The sequence below is a fragment of the Clinocottus analis genome, unplaced genomic scaffold (genome assembly GCF_023055335.1).
Source record: "Clinocottus analis isolate CAN_PGR_092001 unplaced genomic scaffold, fCliAna1.0.p SCAF_7, whole genome shotgun sequence".
Classification (NCBI taxonomy): domain Eukaryota; kingdom Metazoa; phylum Chordata; class Actinopteri; order Perciformes; family Cottidae; genus Clinocottus; species Clinocottus analis.
Genome location: NW_027176229.1, coordinates 13,272,529 through 13,289,558, shown reverse-complemented (window position 1 = coordinate 13,289,558; position 17,030 = coordinate 13,272,529). Strand labels below are relative to the sequence as shown.

Here is a 17,030-nt window from a genome sequence, read left to right as displayed (position 1 = left end):
TTTGGTCCAATTTGCTTAGTAATGACAGAAGATGAGTTGGAAAGAGCTGCTGGGTGAGGAAGGAAACACTAAAGGACAAAATTAGATGAATAAGCGGGGTATGAAAACAGTCCTCTCATTATTTAAGTCCAAGAGGAATGGAGAATTATAATGAGGGATTGACCAAGAGCACAGTTAAAGACAGCTTTGCATATATGTCAACAGCATTCATATTTATTTATAAATCCAGCATTTGCTTGTGAAGTTCTGCAATAAAAGAGTAGTATAACAAACCTTTAAAAAACCTTTTGTTCATAATGGAATACATCTAAATATTTATAAGTGCATGTCTTTTGTGGTGTGGTGGACTCAATCAAAAGTATTTACCATGAACCATTCAAGTGCATGCAATTACAGTCAAACAATCATTACACAGATGGAGCCGGCCATCGTCTTCCTCTGTTTAAAAGAGCCTTAATAAATTATACTGTTTCCTGAGATTGATGTCAAATTCACTTGTTTAGATAAGTACTGATGCATAAATTACAGACATTTGCAGAATTTTTGATTACCTGTGTTTGCACTCCGGTATGTTTGTTGGTACTTATTTCCATTTATACACCTGTCTGTTTCGCTGAGGATTTTTTGCTTATTGATGTACAAGAGTTTGATTTCATGAATTGAATTCTAGAAATGTTTCTCCAGTGCCATATCTACAACCGTCCTTTTGCTGTTTCCCAATTTGACTACTTCTCTGTGCTAAGGACCAGAGTAGGGCTTTAAAACACTTATCACTTATTTTGAGTTTGAGTGCCCCCGGTTACAGCACCTCACCTTATAGTTCCATTTAGTCTGTCTGCTTCCAAATCTCTCCTGACCTGCTGTGGTAATGTGGGTAGCTGAGCAATCTCAAGCAGCCTCATTACAGAGATTGCCACACATTCTTGACCAGCACAGTGTGTGCATATATTTCTGCCTGATAGTCTATGTGAGCCTCTGAGTATTGAGTGGGTGGAGTAGGTAAACTTTTGTTTCACAAACTACTTTGCCCTTGTGGGAAGTGGAATAGCTCCAAAATAGCAGAGCCAAATGTCCGGGGCTGCTGCGAGGAAGGATTGTTTGTCTTCAGGTGGAACAGTGCCAGCTAACTCTCATAAAGTTATATGAACAATGTAGGGACAGAGATAGAGAAATACTCGGAGACCCTTTTTTCTTTTGTTTTTCTCTTAAAATATTTGTTTTATTGCATTCTGTCCTGCATCGTTTAATCTCTTTCTTCCTCACGAAACCCACACAAAACAGAACGTGAATCTCCAAATTAGCATTTGCCCTTCAGAGGTGTTCTCTGGTATACACCGTACTATGCATTTCTGTGTCAGGAAGGAACAGGTCCATAGCATAAGGTTTGCATTATCAAAGTGTTTCACGCACACTCCAATGATGCAGAAACACTGTGTTGAAAATGGTCATAGATTTATTAAATTGGATTTTATAGTTAGATTACAACCGTTTGACCTCATTGAAACAGCTCGCTTGAATTTATAATGAAAGATCATGTCAATGATATATCTGTTCAGTGGAGTGATGATTATTTTATGAGTGGTAATAGGATATGTCATGATACCTGAATTGACACATGTAATGACACTGCTTTGCATAATTTATTTACTGTATCATTGAAATGTTCTCAGTAACAGAAAGTTTAAGTTTGAGTTCATCCAGAGAATGACAAAAACATACAGATGATATAATAAAATATATTAACTGCAGTATAGTGCATATTTATAACAATTTTCACTGTTGAGTTGAACTGAATGAAAATGCATTTTTGGAACATGTATTTTGAAGTGCAAAACACTTTTATGTTGGTGTGGACATAACAAATATTCATTATCATCACAGGACCTGTGAACGGTTTTGAAGTGACATGCACAAACCCTTTGAGAATAGACACTGTTGGAGCAAACAGTAACATGAATAGACAAGACAAAGTCTATTAAGGTTCAGGACCCCAAACACACAGATGATAAATCACTGCCATTCGCAATGCTGGAAGGTACAAATGTTAAGCCACTATTGTGCTTATCATGTGTTACCACCAGTAATTGTTAGACAACATGGTAAAAAAATATATATATTAAATTAAACATTACATAACTTAGTATTTACTTTTAAACAAGTACTAACAGTGTTATCACAAAATAAACCGTGACCTGGAAACAAAATACACTATGCACATTCTATTAAATAACCCTTTTATAACAACTAATTAGCAGTGAATAATCTCCAGCAGTTGTAATATCATAAATATCTGTGGTGAAAAAATAGCCAAGTGCCCAGTTAATTTTTACTGAGCGTGTGTGAGTGCTTCCATTAAATCTCTGTTGCAATAACGTCCTCATATGTTTGTAACCCTGAACTGTAGTTGATATCCATACCGAGCTCTGTCCGGCTCCCAAGTTCAGCAGTCAGTTCCTTCAGGATCCTCTCCAGGTCCTGGTTCTTCTTGTGCATCTGCAGGTAGTTGATCTGGAGCTGCTTCTGGTACTTGATGACCCGGTCTTTCTCCTTGTTCCATGTTAGTCTCTCTTGTTCAAAGCCTTTAGCCAGCCTCTCCTGTGTGTCATTCTCCTTCCTGAGCTGCAGCTTCAGTCTCTCCACCTCTCTCTGGAGTGATTCTGTTTCAATGTGTCTACTGCTCTCCTCCCCATGGCCGCGGACGGGGCTGTCAGAGCCTTCGACTGATCTTTCCAAGACCTGGGTCTGGGCAGGGGCCTCAGGTTGCTTCAGCCTCTGCTCTTTTGTCGTGGTAAGATCCTGTTTCATTCCCTGAATGTCTTCCTCAAGTTTGCCCACTTTCTCTCTCAGCAAATCCGCCTCATTCTTCTTGCGCTGAAGTTCATTTTGGCAAACCTTAATTAGAAATGGAAACTATTCAGACATTGGCAGCAATTTAGTAGACTATTTTCCTTGCTGTAACAGGGTCTAATCAAATAAAGTATGAAATAAGTTTGCTTATTCAGACTGTGATTATTCTGTGAAAACATGGACATTGAAAACAGTCTTAAGGCCACAGTTGAGTGTAGTACTTGCACATAAAAGTAGGTATCTTTCTGAACTCAAAGTGCTTTCATCTTATTAAAACTGTGTGTCTATTTTATTCACACGTCCTTACTTGAATGCCATGCTGGAATGAATTGCCGTTGAATCATGAATAGACAAACCTCAACCTCGATGGTGCGAGAGCGCAGTTTGTCATCATGGTCTTTATTTTGTCTCTCGAATATCTCCATCTTTGCGTTGTTCTCCTTCAGTGACGCTCTGAGGCAGACTATCTCGTTTAGCCTGTGGTTGACGTCTGCCTGGCAGTCTCTCAGTTGTTGCTTCAACAATGAGATCTCCCCTGTCTTCTGGCACACCTACATTCAGACAGAGACAATTATGAAGATGAACCAGTCAGAGTATTACTGTGATATACCCCACACTGGAAGTTAAAGCAAACATCAACCAATAATAGCGTTAATTATATGCAAGGCTTCACATACTGTACATTTGTACTATTATGGATTTGGTGCATTCCCCACAATGACACCACCCAGCAGACTGGCACTGAGATGGAGTCTCTTTGCTCATTATTGGTGTTAGAGATTTCCACTCTGTTAAATAAGTAACACATACAAAGTTACAAACTGATGCAGCCATTTTTTTTAGCTTTGTATTATTGTTTAGTTTGCAAAATTAATTATGTAAAAAGAGGGATTGATAATATAAATCCTTATAGGGAAGCAGACTGGCCGTTGCACATTCCAGCCTTGTAAGAAAAGATGAGGACACGATTCTCCTTCTCTTAGACAGGTTAGAGCCAATTAAATGTTATTTTGCTCGTGATATGTTGATGACGGAAAACCGTGTATTAAAGAGCCAAACTTGGCTCTTTTGGGTGGTTTTTGGACGGTCATTCTGCGTGTTGACTAAACAACCCTCTGCTATTGCGATTGCAGCGCTTGTTACTTGACTTGTGTTTAGAGGAAATAAATTATGAGAACGAGAGAAGTTGTCAAACTGAATTCTTCCGGAGGCTACACCAGGCATACAATAATTATTACACGCTAACATGAAGGACAGTAAGTATTAGTAACTTCTGATTCATTGAAAATATTATATGACATTAGAATGCATGGAGAGCACTACTTATATTTTCACCTCATTCAAAAAGCAAGCTAAACATTTAAATAATTCAAACAATCTTCATGCTGCTCTACCGGCTATAAGCACAAAATGGATATATTACCAGCATAAAGAAAGAAAGGCAAAAGTGTTAACAAATATTGGCCTATTTAGATTCAGCAGACACAGATCTGCAAATGGATCTGATGAGAACGGTGATACTGAAACTAAACAGTAAAGCTGCGGACCATAAATCCAAAACAATAAGCTGGACAATACAAGCAGCCTCCATAGGGTTGAGGATAACTGCTGAGTTGGTGATAATTACCTGTAGGTTCATCTACAGTTGTCTTTTTCATGTTACATATAACTTGTCCATTGAACTAAATATATTTTTTGACTATTATGATGGATTTATTTTTGTTTTTACACATGATGCATAGTGGTGGATTTCTCATCTAGGGATAAAAGAGCATTATGTTACTACACCTCCTCGACAGCCTTCAAGGTTGTATCAGAATGGATTACTTTCCAAACCAATTGATATCACTCGACTTATGACTCACCTCCCATTGCGTTTCCTCCAGTGTCGGCGCAAGCTGTGTGCTTTCTGTCGCACAAGACCTGAGTCTGAGTTCCAAAAGCTCCTTCTCTTGGGTTAGCTTTGAGACATCATCCTGAAGACTCTCCTTCTCTGCCTGTACAAGAGTTAATTTCTCATTTCTCATACTAAGGTGTGCAATGTATGTGCTTCTGCTAAAACATTATTTCTTCAATGAAATTTGAAGGGTTAATTCACCACTATTATGTGTCCAATCAGTGTTGCCAGTAAATGTAGTCAATTGAAGCAATAACGTCTTCACTGCGGGACATAATGACACAGAAAGCTGACTTTGCAAAGTGTCAAAATCTGTTGTTCTTCCTGAATCCAGCAACAACATTTGATGTGAAAGTGGCATAGTTGTATGTGCAAGGATTACTATTTCAGCATGAATTCCTTGTCTTTGCTTCTTGGAAGGCAGAGGGCGAACACATGCTTTAGATAGCGCTCAAAATAAGAACTTACTTGTTCTCTTCTCTAGTGTTGCAAACTAGATATGTTTCCAAAAATGAAAATGGCATCGCTAAATATATAGAGTGCAGAGGATGTTATGAACAAAGAAACATTTTACAATGCATTTTATGGCTGACTCGGATATTCAGCCGTATTCACTCAAGCCAAAGTATGGCCTCTAGCCCCGCAATATGGCCGACAGGAACCTTCCAGGCACAGAAGCTTGCGCTCAATGTATCCAAGTACGTGTAGGCACTGCCTGCACAGCTCCTCAAGCAGCTTCTTCAGTCAATGTAGCATGCATTGAGAAATGTATTGCTTCAATTGTCTACGCTTTCCATTAATATTGATTGGACATCCACATAAAAAGGTGCTAAAGTTCCTGTTTAAATTATTAAAAAGGGGGATGTGTTGGTGTGATGAAGATGAACCAGAAATCAGGGGTACAAGAAAGGAAAGGGAAGGTGTGCTGACCTGGAGTTGGTTGACCTGTTGCCGAAGTGCTTGCTGGGTTTTAGCAGCCATTTGGGACACTTGCTGTAGTTTGGTGGAGCAGCGCTGCTTCAGCCCTTCCATGTCCTCAGCACAGTACCTTTGTCTTTCCTCAAACAGCTGGCAGGTGTCTGCTTCCTTGCCTTCAAAACTCACCTATTGTAAGGGGAAGATATCTCAGTAAAAATGATCCAAGTTGTACAGTCTAACTAGTGATAAGAGGCACTGATCTTGATTATGAGTTGTTTTTTTTGTAAAGTGACAGCTTGTTACCTGTAGCTCCTGCAGTTCAGTCTCTCGTTCCAGCAGCCTTTGTTCCAAACGTTCAATGAGTGACTCATCTGGAGTAATGGGGGACCGAATCCCACCCTCAGTTTCAGAGAGAGCGCTTGACTCCTCTGCACAAAGCGGGGAGCCAGCCTCCCCATTAGCCTTAGATGCAAACCCTGCGCAGTTTAAACCAAGCCTGTAGCTACAGTCGGGGTTAGTGCTATTCCCATTGACCCATGGAGGGAAATTGGGTTGTACTCCCTTGCTGAGACTGTTTGCAGGAGCTGAGCTGCCATCACTGTGACTGACAGGACCCGTGGAAGCACTTAGGCTGCCGCTGGTACTGTGGGTGGGCAGGCTAGACATGGAGTTACGTCCAGAGTCTGAGAGAGTCCCTAAAAGAAAAAGAGACGACATTTTATTTTTTAAATCTGTAGTTCCACCTGAAAACTCTCATTTTGAGGCAACAGTTTATCAATATGATATGGACAAAGACCTGAGAAGGTGTCTTGCTTGTGTCTGGTATAGGGGCTCTTTGCTTTCTCCAGAGGACAAAGGATGTCCAGGCTGTTGTGGCCTGTCTCTGCGGAGGATGTACTCTTGGGAATCACGGACTTGAAGGCAGTGGAACGGACCAATGACTTCTCAGCAGAGGTCTAGAAGAGTGAAATGACACATAGTCAGGGGTGCTCTTCCCCATGTTTTATTGTATATTCAGTAGTTCCTCTTAGCTTATACTGAGAGTACAGAGAGCCAACGATGAGTCACATTTTGAAACTTGAAAATCATAATGACTGGCATTTCACAAAGATAAATATTGTCACATAGTGAAAGGCGGTACAAAAAAGGGATAGATATTCTTTCTTATCAAGTATTTTCACATTAGAAATAGAACCACTGAAGCGTGCAGGATCGCTTCACTACAAGTTGTGCAGTATTAAAAGCCATTAGTTGCAAGTAAAATTCACCAGACTGTCATAAAAGAGAAAACTCATTTCAAAGATGAACTTATACTCCGCATGCCCCATCTGTGCTGTCCAAGAACGTCACAAGCAGTACCATACCTCCCCTCCTCTCAGTCCTCCTCTCCTCTCCTCTGCATCCAACATCTCTCCCCCATGTGCTGTCTGAGCGAAGATGAATAGCCCTTCTCTGTGATATTAATAATATGAGCTACTGCTGAAGTATAAGAGGTAAAGCTTGTGAGCTCAGCATTCTTTCTCACCGACTTCATGACTGGGATGCCTTTCCTCATTTTTTCTCTCTCTTTCTATCCCTCAAACTCTCGTTGGCCTCCGATCCCTCTCTCTCTTTCTTTTCTCTCTTATTTTCTGCTCTATCTCTTATAAAGCACACTTCCTATTCCTCTCCTTTCTCAGCCTCTGCCCCTGAGGAATAAAGACCTATTGAAGGAGACTCGATTTGCCTGTGTATTCTTGGCACAGAAATGACTTCACTGAGAAGATCAAGGCATTCTTAGGTCATTAATCTGGCTGGGGGTGATTTATAAGCTGGGAAGGTTCAACACAGGTTATGAGGAATGGCTGCTACCAATTAACTACCTGCGGTGCATGTTTTATCCCTTAACTTCACCGTGAGGTTTTCAAGTCTTTTGCAGTTCTGCCACTTAGACTGTGGCAGAACTGCTGTTCTTACAACCACGAAGAGACTCTTAATGGTTGTATGAATAATAGCAAAGCTAAGTTTGATGAGGCAATGAAAATGGACATAAAATCACAACGTCTGATATATCTATTAAGTGTTCTTTTTGTATTGTATAAACAATTATATGGGTTGCTGATAGGTGAATTTTGTGACTTTGCACAGAGCCAGGCTAGCTGTTTCCCCTGTTTCCAGTCTTTATGCTAAGCTCAGCTAACCCTATACAGTTACACAGTTGTAGTACAAATGAAAGCAAATATAGACATTTTCCAAAAAATGCTGTACTCTTCCTTTGAATTCTAATTGAGTGAGGAACCAATAGAGATTTTGCTCACCCTGTCAGTCATTTTTCCTGACATGACCAGCAGTTTTGATTGCAGTCGTCCATCTGATTCTCCACCTCTGTTCTTTCCACCTGCATGACCTTCCATTGGTGCGCCTCTATGGTACACTGACCTTGGTTTATGGCTCACCTTAGAGGTAACAGGATAAACATGTTATGCTTTGTATCTGCATATATGTGCAATATATTTCCCGCAAACTAAGTTGATAATTTTATGTCATCTGATGGCACATACTTTGATGTAAAAGAAATCTTCACTTCGACCTGACCGGGAGTGTGACAGGCCTTTCGAGGGCTGAGTGGTGGACGAGGAGCCCTGAGTGAAGCCGCACTTTAGTAACTCGTCAAGGCTGCAACCTCCACTCTTTCTAATAGGACTTATTCCCTTTTTTAACCTTCGTTCAGATGTCTTGCAGGGTTTGCTGTTAAGGCTGTTGCCGTTGACAAGGCTGCTGACACTGCCCATGGTCCTGCAGGCATAGGTGAGGGGATGCTGTGGCTGACGTCCAGGAGGTAAAGTTACACAGAAGGCAAGGGAAGAAACAGCTCATGACCCCAGAAAAGAAGTGTCAATTGTTCCATCTGCAAGGCAACAAAGGGAAAATTCACATTAAACAGAGATTATTCACTTTTGATCCTTAAATGTTTTCATGAAAGGACAAAACTATGTCATAGTTTCTTCTGATGCTGTTTAAGTGTCATTAAGTTATATTGTGTTCTATTCAGTCAGATTTGCAGTGTTGAAGCAGGTGTGTTCAAATTTGTAAAACAAACAAATTGAAAAAAGTCCACCTTGGCACTCTGCCTGGCTTTGTGTGTCTAGATTTATGGCTGTGCTGTTGAATTTGACAAATAACCGTTTGGGTGCCCTTCCTCTAAACAAACTGGCAATTGGGCTACTTAGAAAATGCTCAACACTTGGCTGGTGCTGCCATCTAAATAACAGCATACAAACAATTGGGATGTGCTATTTTACTTGAAGACAGTATGGTCACACATACATATTGACTTTTGTTGCTGTGATTGGCTCGAATTATGAAATAACAATTGGATTTATGTGGTAACACTCTCTCGTATAATACAAGGACATTGATCCACAGAGGGACTACTGATGTGCTCTATTTTCTGTCCCTACCCCTCTTTTAAAAAGAGCGAGACCCCAGATGCTGCTCATCATCATCTCCAACCCACAGGGGAAAAGTAGTGACTTTGTAGCAAGGGGCTCCATCCTGGCTGATCAGGCCCATGGGCTCCCCTAACCACCTGGTCCTCTGCCTTTAACAATTTTCTAATGTCCACACCAACAAAGCATGGGACTAATGGCCTGCCGTAAGTCACATATTAGTGCACATTGCATTTGGCTTGAGACAAATCCTTGATCATTGGTGGCACGGTGGTGTTTGTAAGGATATACATAGATGTCAGTCTCATTATCTTGAGGTGTTTGATGGGAGAGCTGATCCAGGCTGTTACTTTTCATCACTCAGAAAACAATGATAAGCATGATGCAACATGTACAAAAGAGATGTATCATCATGAGGAGAATAGGAGCGTTAGAGAAAAACAGCAATTCAGACAAGGTGGGGAAATTTGAGTGGTTTCCACAGTAGAATAAGACAGTAACAGTTAACATGAATACAGGAAAGGAAAGATTCATGAAAAAAACTGCATAACCAGTTGGAAGTCTTCCAGCACAGCGACTGTTTTCCTTTTTTCTGTTTTATTCATAAAACAATTCAAAATTTATTCTAGAAAGTAAGCAGCCCCTGAAAATATTGAGTAATGGTCATGATAATGTTAAATTGGTACCTACAAAGCAGTTTCCCCGTCTGTACTAGTTGTAAATGCCTCTGACGAGACTGTGACTGCCTCTATTCCATTGTGCTTGAATGTCTTCCATTAAATCTAAACTCCAGTGAAGAAACTATCACTCTCAGATATTAGCATCCACCCTCTGACATGGGACTGAAGTAATGAAACAATATATTGTACTTACTGCCAGGTCAATCTAAGCATCCATCGCTAGCAAGGGCCCTGCAGAGTCATCTATCCAGTCCTGGAGAAATGGAACAGGCATGCAGACATATATGTATGTCTCTGCGTGTGCGCCCTTGACTGAATCAGCAGCAAACGCTAACCTCCCACTATCACCACGTCCAGGAGTGTCTGCTAACTGTTCTGTGAAGGGGGTGGGTCTTTCTAGTCGGCCCGTACACAGCTTTGCATTATAACTGACATGTAAATTCAACTCTGTGTGTGTGTGGGTGTGTTTTGGGACCTCCTGCTCCCCCCGGGGGAGCCAGTGTACAACATGTGCTCCCATAGAACTGGCGTGTGCCGCTCAAGTGATTAACTCCCAGCCTTCACAAAAGATCTTTTACACCCCCCGTATACCCCCCTCTTCTCTCCACTATCACCCTCAGACACCCTCCGTTTGTGCATCGACTTACTGTGTATTAACCATTCATCCTCGCCCCCTCCCTCCTTCCATTGGTCCCTCACTCCCTCCATCCGTCCCACTCGGTGCCCTGCACCCACCCTGAACAAACAACACTTCATGTGAAGGAGAAAAAAGGCGCTTGCCCTCTCTCTTTTCGCTCTTTGTCTGTTGAAGTGTGCCTTTCTTTGTTTGGACTCTTGTGTGCCGGTTGATGTATTCTCCCTAAACCGCCTAGGACCATATTTGAGTGTAAAATAAATGACTAGTCCTTTCAATGAGAAGGCTGTAAAGCTTCAGTTTTATAGTGATTTACCACCATCCTGCGTTTATGCTGTTTGTTCAGACATACACTCACAGACTTACTCTCTCACACACACATCTTTACACATCCACGCAAACAACACACACTTTTACACAGTCTCATTGCTGGTGCACAAGTCTCTCGAAGGCAGTAGAGCGTTCATCAACCCACACAGTACATGACAAAACACCTAGTGGATGAAATACAATCACGCCTCATGACAGGAAAATATACAAGGTACTGTGTTCCAAATGAACAAACAACAACAGAAGAGATATGGCCCCTAAGCTCTGCTGCTGACAAAACAGGTGTAAATCTTAGACCCCATTTTAGTCACGAGTAAAGATATACTTTTTTGGAATGTGACGAAAAAAGACAGCTTTACCACACATCTACCAATTGAACAGTACTGATTTATAGATGTCATACAAAAGTCAATAAAGAAATCAGTTTGTTAGAATATAACTAATGGGAAGCAGCTGTATGATCTTTCAACATGTGCAGACAGCATTGCACCAAAGTTTACATCATATTTCATCACACTGTCTAAAAGTTTTTTTTGTTTTACCATGAAGTGCTTTCACAAAGTCTTTTGACTCACAGTATACAGTATCTCTATAGATCTTCCATAATCTTTTCCAGCAGCAGCGCTCACTCATCCTTTCAGCTGACCACTATTGTTCTTCGATTGGTCTCATTCAGCCCCACAAGCCAGTTTGTCTGGACAATGATCCTGCCATTTCACTTTTATGTCCCTACACACTTGCTTGAGAGATTCTGTCAGTTTAACTTCTATTTGATGCAAATATTGATTTGAACATTGTTTTATTGCTCCATCATTGCAAATTGTAATAAGCAGTATGAATTGCCTGACCACGTGGCTTTCGAGTGGACAGAGTGATTTAAGACCTTTGGTAAAATGGAATTGGTGGTGTGTGGATGCATGTGTGCACTCGTTTGTTGTGTGCCTGTGTGTAAGCAGTGGGTGGTGTATGTGTATGGGCGGGGGTGTTGTCCTAGCTTTCGAGCCCCAGCTGACCTGCCTGACACAAAGCCCTGTCCCGCGCAGAACCAGCTGACAATACACCCCAGCCCCCTCCACTCACATGCAGACACAGTCACACATACAACACAACTCAGAGGGCATAGCCAATCCATTTCCACAGCCAGTGGAAGGCAGCAGTGTACTATTAAGGTCCAGGATTTATACCTGTCTGACAATGACCATGAAACTCTCCTCTGTTCTCACTGTACCTCTACACTGCCACGGTGCCAGATGGCATCTCTTTAATTCTCACTGTCTTTATGGTAATTTTGAACAGATGCATGAGAAATCTATCTAGTTCAGTGTGTCTGTTTTTTTAGGTCAGTCTCAGACAGCTTATAGTTCTTTGTTCATGTACTCCGTCTTAAGAGAACACAGCATTTCAAACAGTGTTTTTACATGTTTAAACCCATTTATTATACGGTTTTATTTGTGTTTAATTTTAGCCATTTTAACAGAAAGTTGGAGGACTAGTGAGGATACCTTGTCAATGGTCGAAAGGCATCCTGACTTTAAGTCCAAAAACACTTTCCATAATGGAACTCAATAGCATTGTTTCTTTAAATCCGCCATACACAGTTAAGGCCCATGTCTTTTCAACTGCATGCCGACCGGATTTATGTCAGAAATAAAGAAAAGTCACAAAGTCCAAGTTAACCTTGATGACATCACCAGGGTTATTTTTCTCCTGACTTTTGTGTGCCGCCTCCAGAGCCACAGGATATGCCAAATAGTATTTCCCAAATAGTACATCCAAATATTAACCTATGTATTATTTTTCATATAATATATGGATTCTGTTTAAGACCGTTTGATTATTAGACAAAAAGATACATTCTGGATTGCACCTTTACATGTAACTTTGGAAGAGACATCCCTCCAATCAATCCTAATTATGCTGTTCAATCCTCACAATGTGAACTGTCGGAAGAAAAAACTATTCACGTTTAATCGGATACTGTTTCACTGTTATATTCAGACTTCTCATCTTACTGTCTCTGTTTAATCTTACACACAAACTCAGCATGTCTCCTGATAGCAGTGAGACTGGGGAATCTGTATGTTTCTATCTGAAAGAACGTGCAGTTCCTTTGTTATCGTATGACCCTTTCTTACAAACCGCTCTATGGGACGAGGGGAAAGGTTCACGGTTAGGCCGAAGACGTCATGAGGGTTTCTGTTAGTGGGTCATGATGAGTATTTAAGAGGTGGTTCTTTGAGAGATCTTTGAGCAGGCTTGGATATGCAATTTGTCTATCTGACTCTGCTACTTCCTTGCAACAAATAAATGTTCCTGTTTTAATCATTTTTACTCCGAGGGGTCGAGTGAATTTTTCCAACATGAACGTAACCTAAACCCAGTACGATGTAACACATTGGTTTACTGTTTACTGGATGTGATTTGTGATTCACACAAAGTAATTGATTATTCACATGTAATGAAACAGGTATCTTCCATTATTCTGAAACTTACAAATTAGAACAAAAGGGGAATGATAGTTTGATTGATTGGTTGAATTATAGAGTGATACTCTGTCTTTTCTCTCTCTCTTGCCTGTCAATGGCCCAGTCACACACACGTGCACGCACGCACGCACGCGCACACGCGTGAACACACACACACACACACAGACATACACACACACACATACACAAGCACACACTGGCCCATCTTGTGTCTTATTCATTGTGACTGAGTTGTGGGAATGAGTAATGTGGCCTCCAGCAGGACATCAACTGGGAAGGAAGTGTTGGGTAAGACAGCCATCTATCTTTCACTTTCACTGCTAACACTACTATCTACTGACATGTACACACACACACACACACACACACACACACACACACACACATACACACACACACACACACACACACACACACACACACACATACACTTATGCACAATGCATCCAATAGCAGCTAATTGGGTAATCCCTTTAGTGCATTGTTAAGGAGATTGAGCATGAATAGGGCTTCAATGTTGAAGAGCAGAATAGCAGACACTCATTACCACCTCAGATGACGGAGATGGAATACCAGGCACAGAGAAGAGAGAGAGAGAGAGAGAGAGAGAGAGAGAGAGAGAGAGAGAGAGAGAGAGAGAGAGAGAGAGAGAGAGAGAGAGAGAGAGAGAGAGAAAGAAAGAAAGCGAGAGAAAGAGAAAGAAAGAGAGAAAGAAAGAGAGAAAGAGAAAGAGGGAGAGACGAACATTCCATGTGTGAGAGAGATACTAACACAAAACATGTTCACTTGAATCTTGCCAGTAAAACATTTATTTTTCATCAATTTGATCTTGGTGTCTCCTGTGACAGCCCTGTGACCTCATCTCAGACCAAAGGCCAGCTTTTAGTGAAGGACCCAGTTAAAATTAGGTGCATTCAGATACTGCATCCAAATGAGACATTAGGTCAACCAAACAATCAACCTCCTTAGGTCTTAATAGATAAGGAGATTGTGTGCATTGCTCACTGGGCTTGTATGGCTGGCCAACTACTGCTCCTGTATTCAAGACATTTGCATAACCTTGGCAGCTGGAGTATAGAGGAAAATGTATTTTTAATGGACTCTAAATGGGAGCCTTTAGTGCTGCGACGAAGATGGGAATTGATGCTCATGAATTTTAGGAGCCCTAAAATTAAATATCAGAATTGTCCTTTTATATTGTTTTATTAAGCTTCATCCATCCACCCAAGATTGATTATTGCATTACAATATGTCTTTGCACTTTTCTGTAATGCTTCAAACTTATCTAACCCTGGAATGAGTCCAAAAATGGTTTTAAAGAGTTGCGTCTTTAGTTATATACTGCAGATCACTGGCCAGCTCCATAGTCATGAAATATTTACACCTAAAGCTTTCATCCCGCTCTAAAAACAGCAAGTAAAAATAGATCGTAACAATGTATTTTTAAACGTTTTGAATTATTGCCAATCCATTTACCATGAATATTTACCTTTTTCATTCCCCACCACTTTTTAACGATGTGTCTTTAATGCATGATATGACAACCTCATGCATATAAAATTTAAACTTGATTGTCATAAAAGCTTTAATTGTTGTGATGTCAGTTTATAATTTGTACAATAACTGAGTTTTTAACGAGGAATAGTCAAAATTATACAATTAGAATACATGTTTTGCCCTGGTAGCACAAGTTTGACACAAGTTTGCCCCACCAAACTGCTGCATTTGTGGTCACGTTTAGGCACTGCACCATCTCGTAAAACTCTGTCTTATATATTTGGGTTTGATACGGTATCACAGTGGAATGACATGCATAGTAGGTGGAAAAGAATGAGGCCTTTCCTGGCGATGGGGCCTATTGACCCTGCAAGCTGAAGACTCAGTGATAAGGTTGTCATTCTGGAGCATAACCACCCTCCTAATCAGCTGTGGCTTTGTGTGTGTGTGTGTGTGTGTGTGTGTGTGTGTGTGTGTGGCTGGTGTAATGTGGGAGTAAGAGAAGACATAATGAGCTCACTTTCAGGGGTCTATAATACAGTGAACACAGTTGGAAATATGTGCTGCATGCGATACTTGCTCTCAGCTCCAAAATAAAAGCCCCTTGACCTTGAAATGCTAAATTAATCATTGTAGGGAAACTTGCCATGCTTCTTCCAACAGTTTGTGTCATAACTCACAAAAGTCACGTCTGCTACTCACCTGCTGTGCACAGTTGCTCTTCTGATTCACATACCATCAGAATAAAATTATCTTTTAAGGAAGTTTATATTAATCTTGACTGAAAAGTTTAAAACTCTGCAACATCATCCTGAGCTGAGACGCACAAAGATGTTGGGATGCTGTACTTCTCAGAGCACTCAGTCATAAAGGGATGCTACATTTTGGTATCTGGGACAGTTATTTTAAGCAGCATTTACTTTAGCAGGTCATGACAGCTCCAGTGGTTTGTCCCACGCTACAGATATGGAACTGAGCTGCATTCATTTCCACGATACAATTGCAAATATAAAAGAAACAAAAATGACCTGTGGAGTCAATGTATTTACATCAACAAAGGGAATTTTGTAAGGAAAACAAATAGCTCAGCTTTTTTTCTGCTGTGACAATACAAGAGACCTGTCTTTGCTTCTTTCATCCTCCATCATCTGCCTGTGATTCTGTGTCTCCCCTGTGATTTTCTCTGTACTATAAGTTACAGTGCAGAGCAAAGCTCAACATGACTAAGCAGGTGCCCTATACTTACCTATTTACCTTGTCACCAGCACAATGTACAGTAAATCATGTTCTCAACAGGTCTCAACACATTTATTTATGCAGGTGTGACACTTCCAAAAATGGGAGATTGTGCAGAAGGTAAATTATTCCCTCAACATATCTTTTCCTTGTTTTGCTGTTAGTTATTATGCAAAATCATAAGAATATTCAAGAGCTTTTAAGACAATTACTTTAGAGAATCACAGGGCTGGGCATATGGACACACTAAATTCATGCTTAAAGCACGTATAACAACTATTTCTTTGTCTGATGCCATTCATTTTCTCAAACTGCTGTGTACAGTGCAACATTTAAATACAGCTCCATGCTGCACCCTATTATTTCACCAAGTCATGGACAATAGTGTGTCCACTGCTGAAAGTAAAGAACATGATTGGCAGTTCTCTACAAAGAAACAAAGAAACTGTTGAAAGCAGACTTGTCATTCAGAGCTGGCATGTCCTCAAACACAGAGATCCTTTTACTTTGAGCTTGCATATTAAAAGTATAGGAAAAGACGAGAGAGACTTTGGTTCAGTCATAATGTTTAACTAAGTAAACAACTGACATTACTTAATGTATAAAATTAACCATGTCTGTATTAAGTTCCGTACTTAATACAAACACATCTAGAAACACTTTATTTAAGCCACATCAAGATAAATCACACATGCTCAAATCTGTGGGACCTGTAGGTGACACCTGTTTGAAGTTGCAAAGATGTGAGTCTACACAACAATAATCTCCTGTCACTTCACATCAAACAGACACAACCTACCCCCAGGTCCAGCTGAAGGTGACTTACCTCTAATAAAGTCTGCCTTCCCCCACAGTCACTGCTGCTGCTGCTGCTGCTCTGTTTCCCAAAGCGATATTGTTCCCAGTGGACAAACCGCTGGATACTAGTGATCACTGCTGGTGTTGAGAGAAGGAGACGTTTGCCATTGTTGCTGAGCTTTCTAGGTCCCCCTCTCACCCCTCCTCAACACTTGGTGTGGTGCAATCAGTCCATCCCATCTCCCATACTCTGAACAAGTCACATTCCTCCATAAACAA

At 40.8% G+C, this 17,030-nt stretch overlaps 1 protein-coding gene across 2 annotated transcripts; it reads right to left on the bottom strand.

Annotated features, from left to right (window-relative positions):
- Positions 1-1,126: 1,126 nt before the first annotated feature.
- lzts1 (leucine zipper, putative tumor suppressor 1) lies at positions 1,127-16,978 on the bottom strand. Of its 2 annotated transcripts, none has more exons than XM_068604930.1 (9): positions 16,780-16,978; positions 8,203-8,549; positions 7,960-8,097; positions 6,459-6,618; positions 5,966-6,357; positions 5,675-5,848; positions 4,713-4,844; positions 3,204-3,398; positions 1,127-2,892 (listed from the first exon to the last, which is right to left on the bottom strand). In XM_068604930.1, exons 2-9 carry the CDS (start codon positions 8,431-8,433, stop codon positions 2,353-2,355), a joined length of 1,962 nt encoding a protein of 653 aa, XP_068461031.1. In that variant the 5' UTR covers positions 8,434-8,549; positions 16,780-16,978; the 3' UTR covers positions 1,127-2,352. The 2 variants fall into 2 exon arrangements, with proteins under 2 accessions (XP_068461031.1, XP_068461032.1); XM_068604931.1 differs by lacking the exon at positions 16,780-16,978 and having other exon boundaries at positions 8,203-8,283; positions 8,363-8,434.
- Positions 16,979-17,030: the final 52 nt, after the last annotated feature.

Coding starts and splice junctions, on each gene's coding strand:
- lzts1 (XM_068604930.1), bottom strand. CDS start 8,433: ATGGGCAGTGTCAGCAGCCTTGTCAACGGCAACAGCCTTAACAGCAAA. Junction 6,619..7,959: donor CAGGAAAAATGACTGACAGG/GTGAGCAAAATC, acceptor TCACTCTTCTAG/ACCTCTGCTGAGAAGTCATT. Junction 5,849..5,965: donor CTGAACTGCAGGAGCTACAG/GTAACAAGCTGT, acceptor CCCTTACAATAG/GTGAGTTTTGAAGGCAAGGA.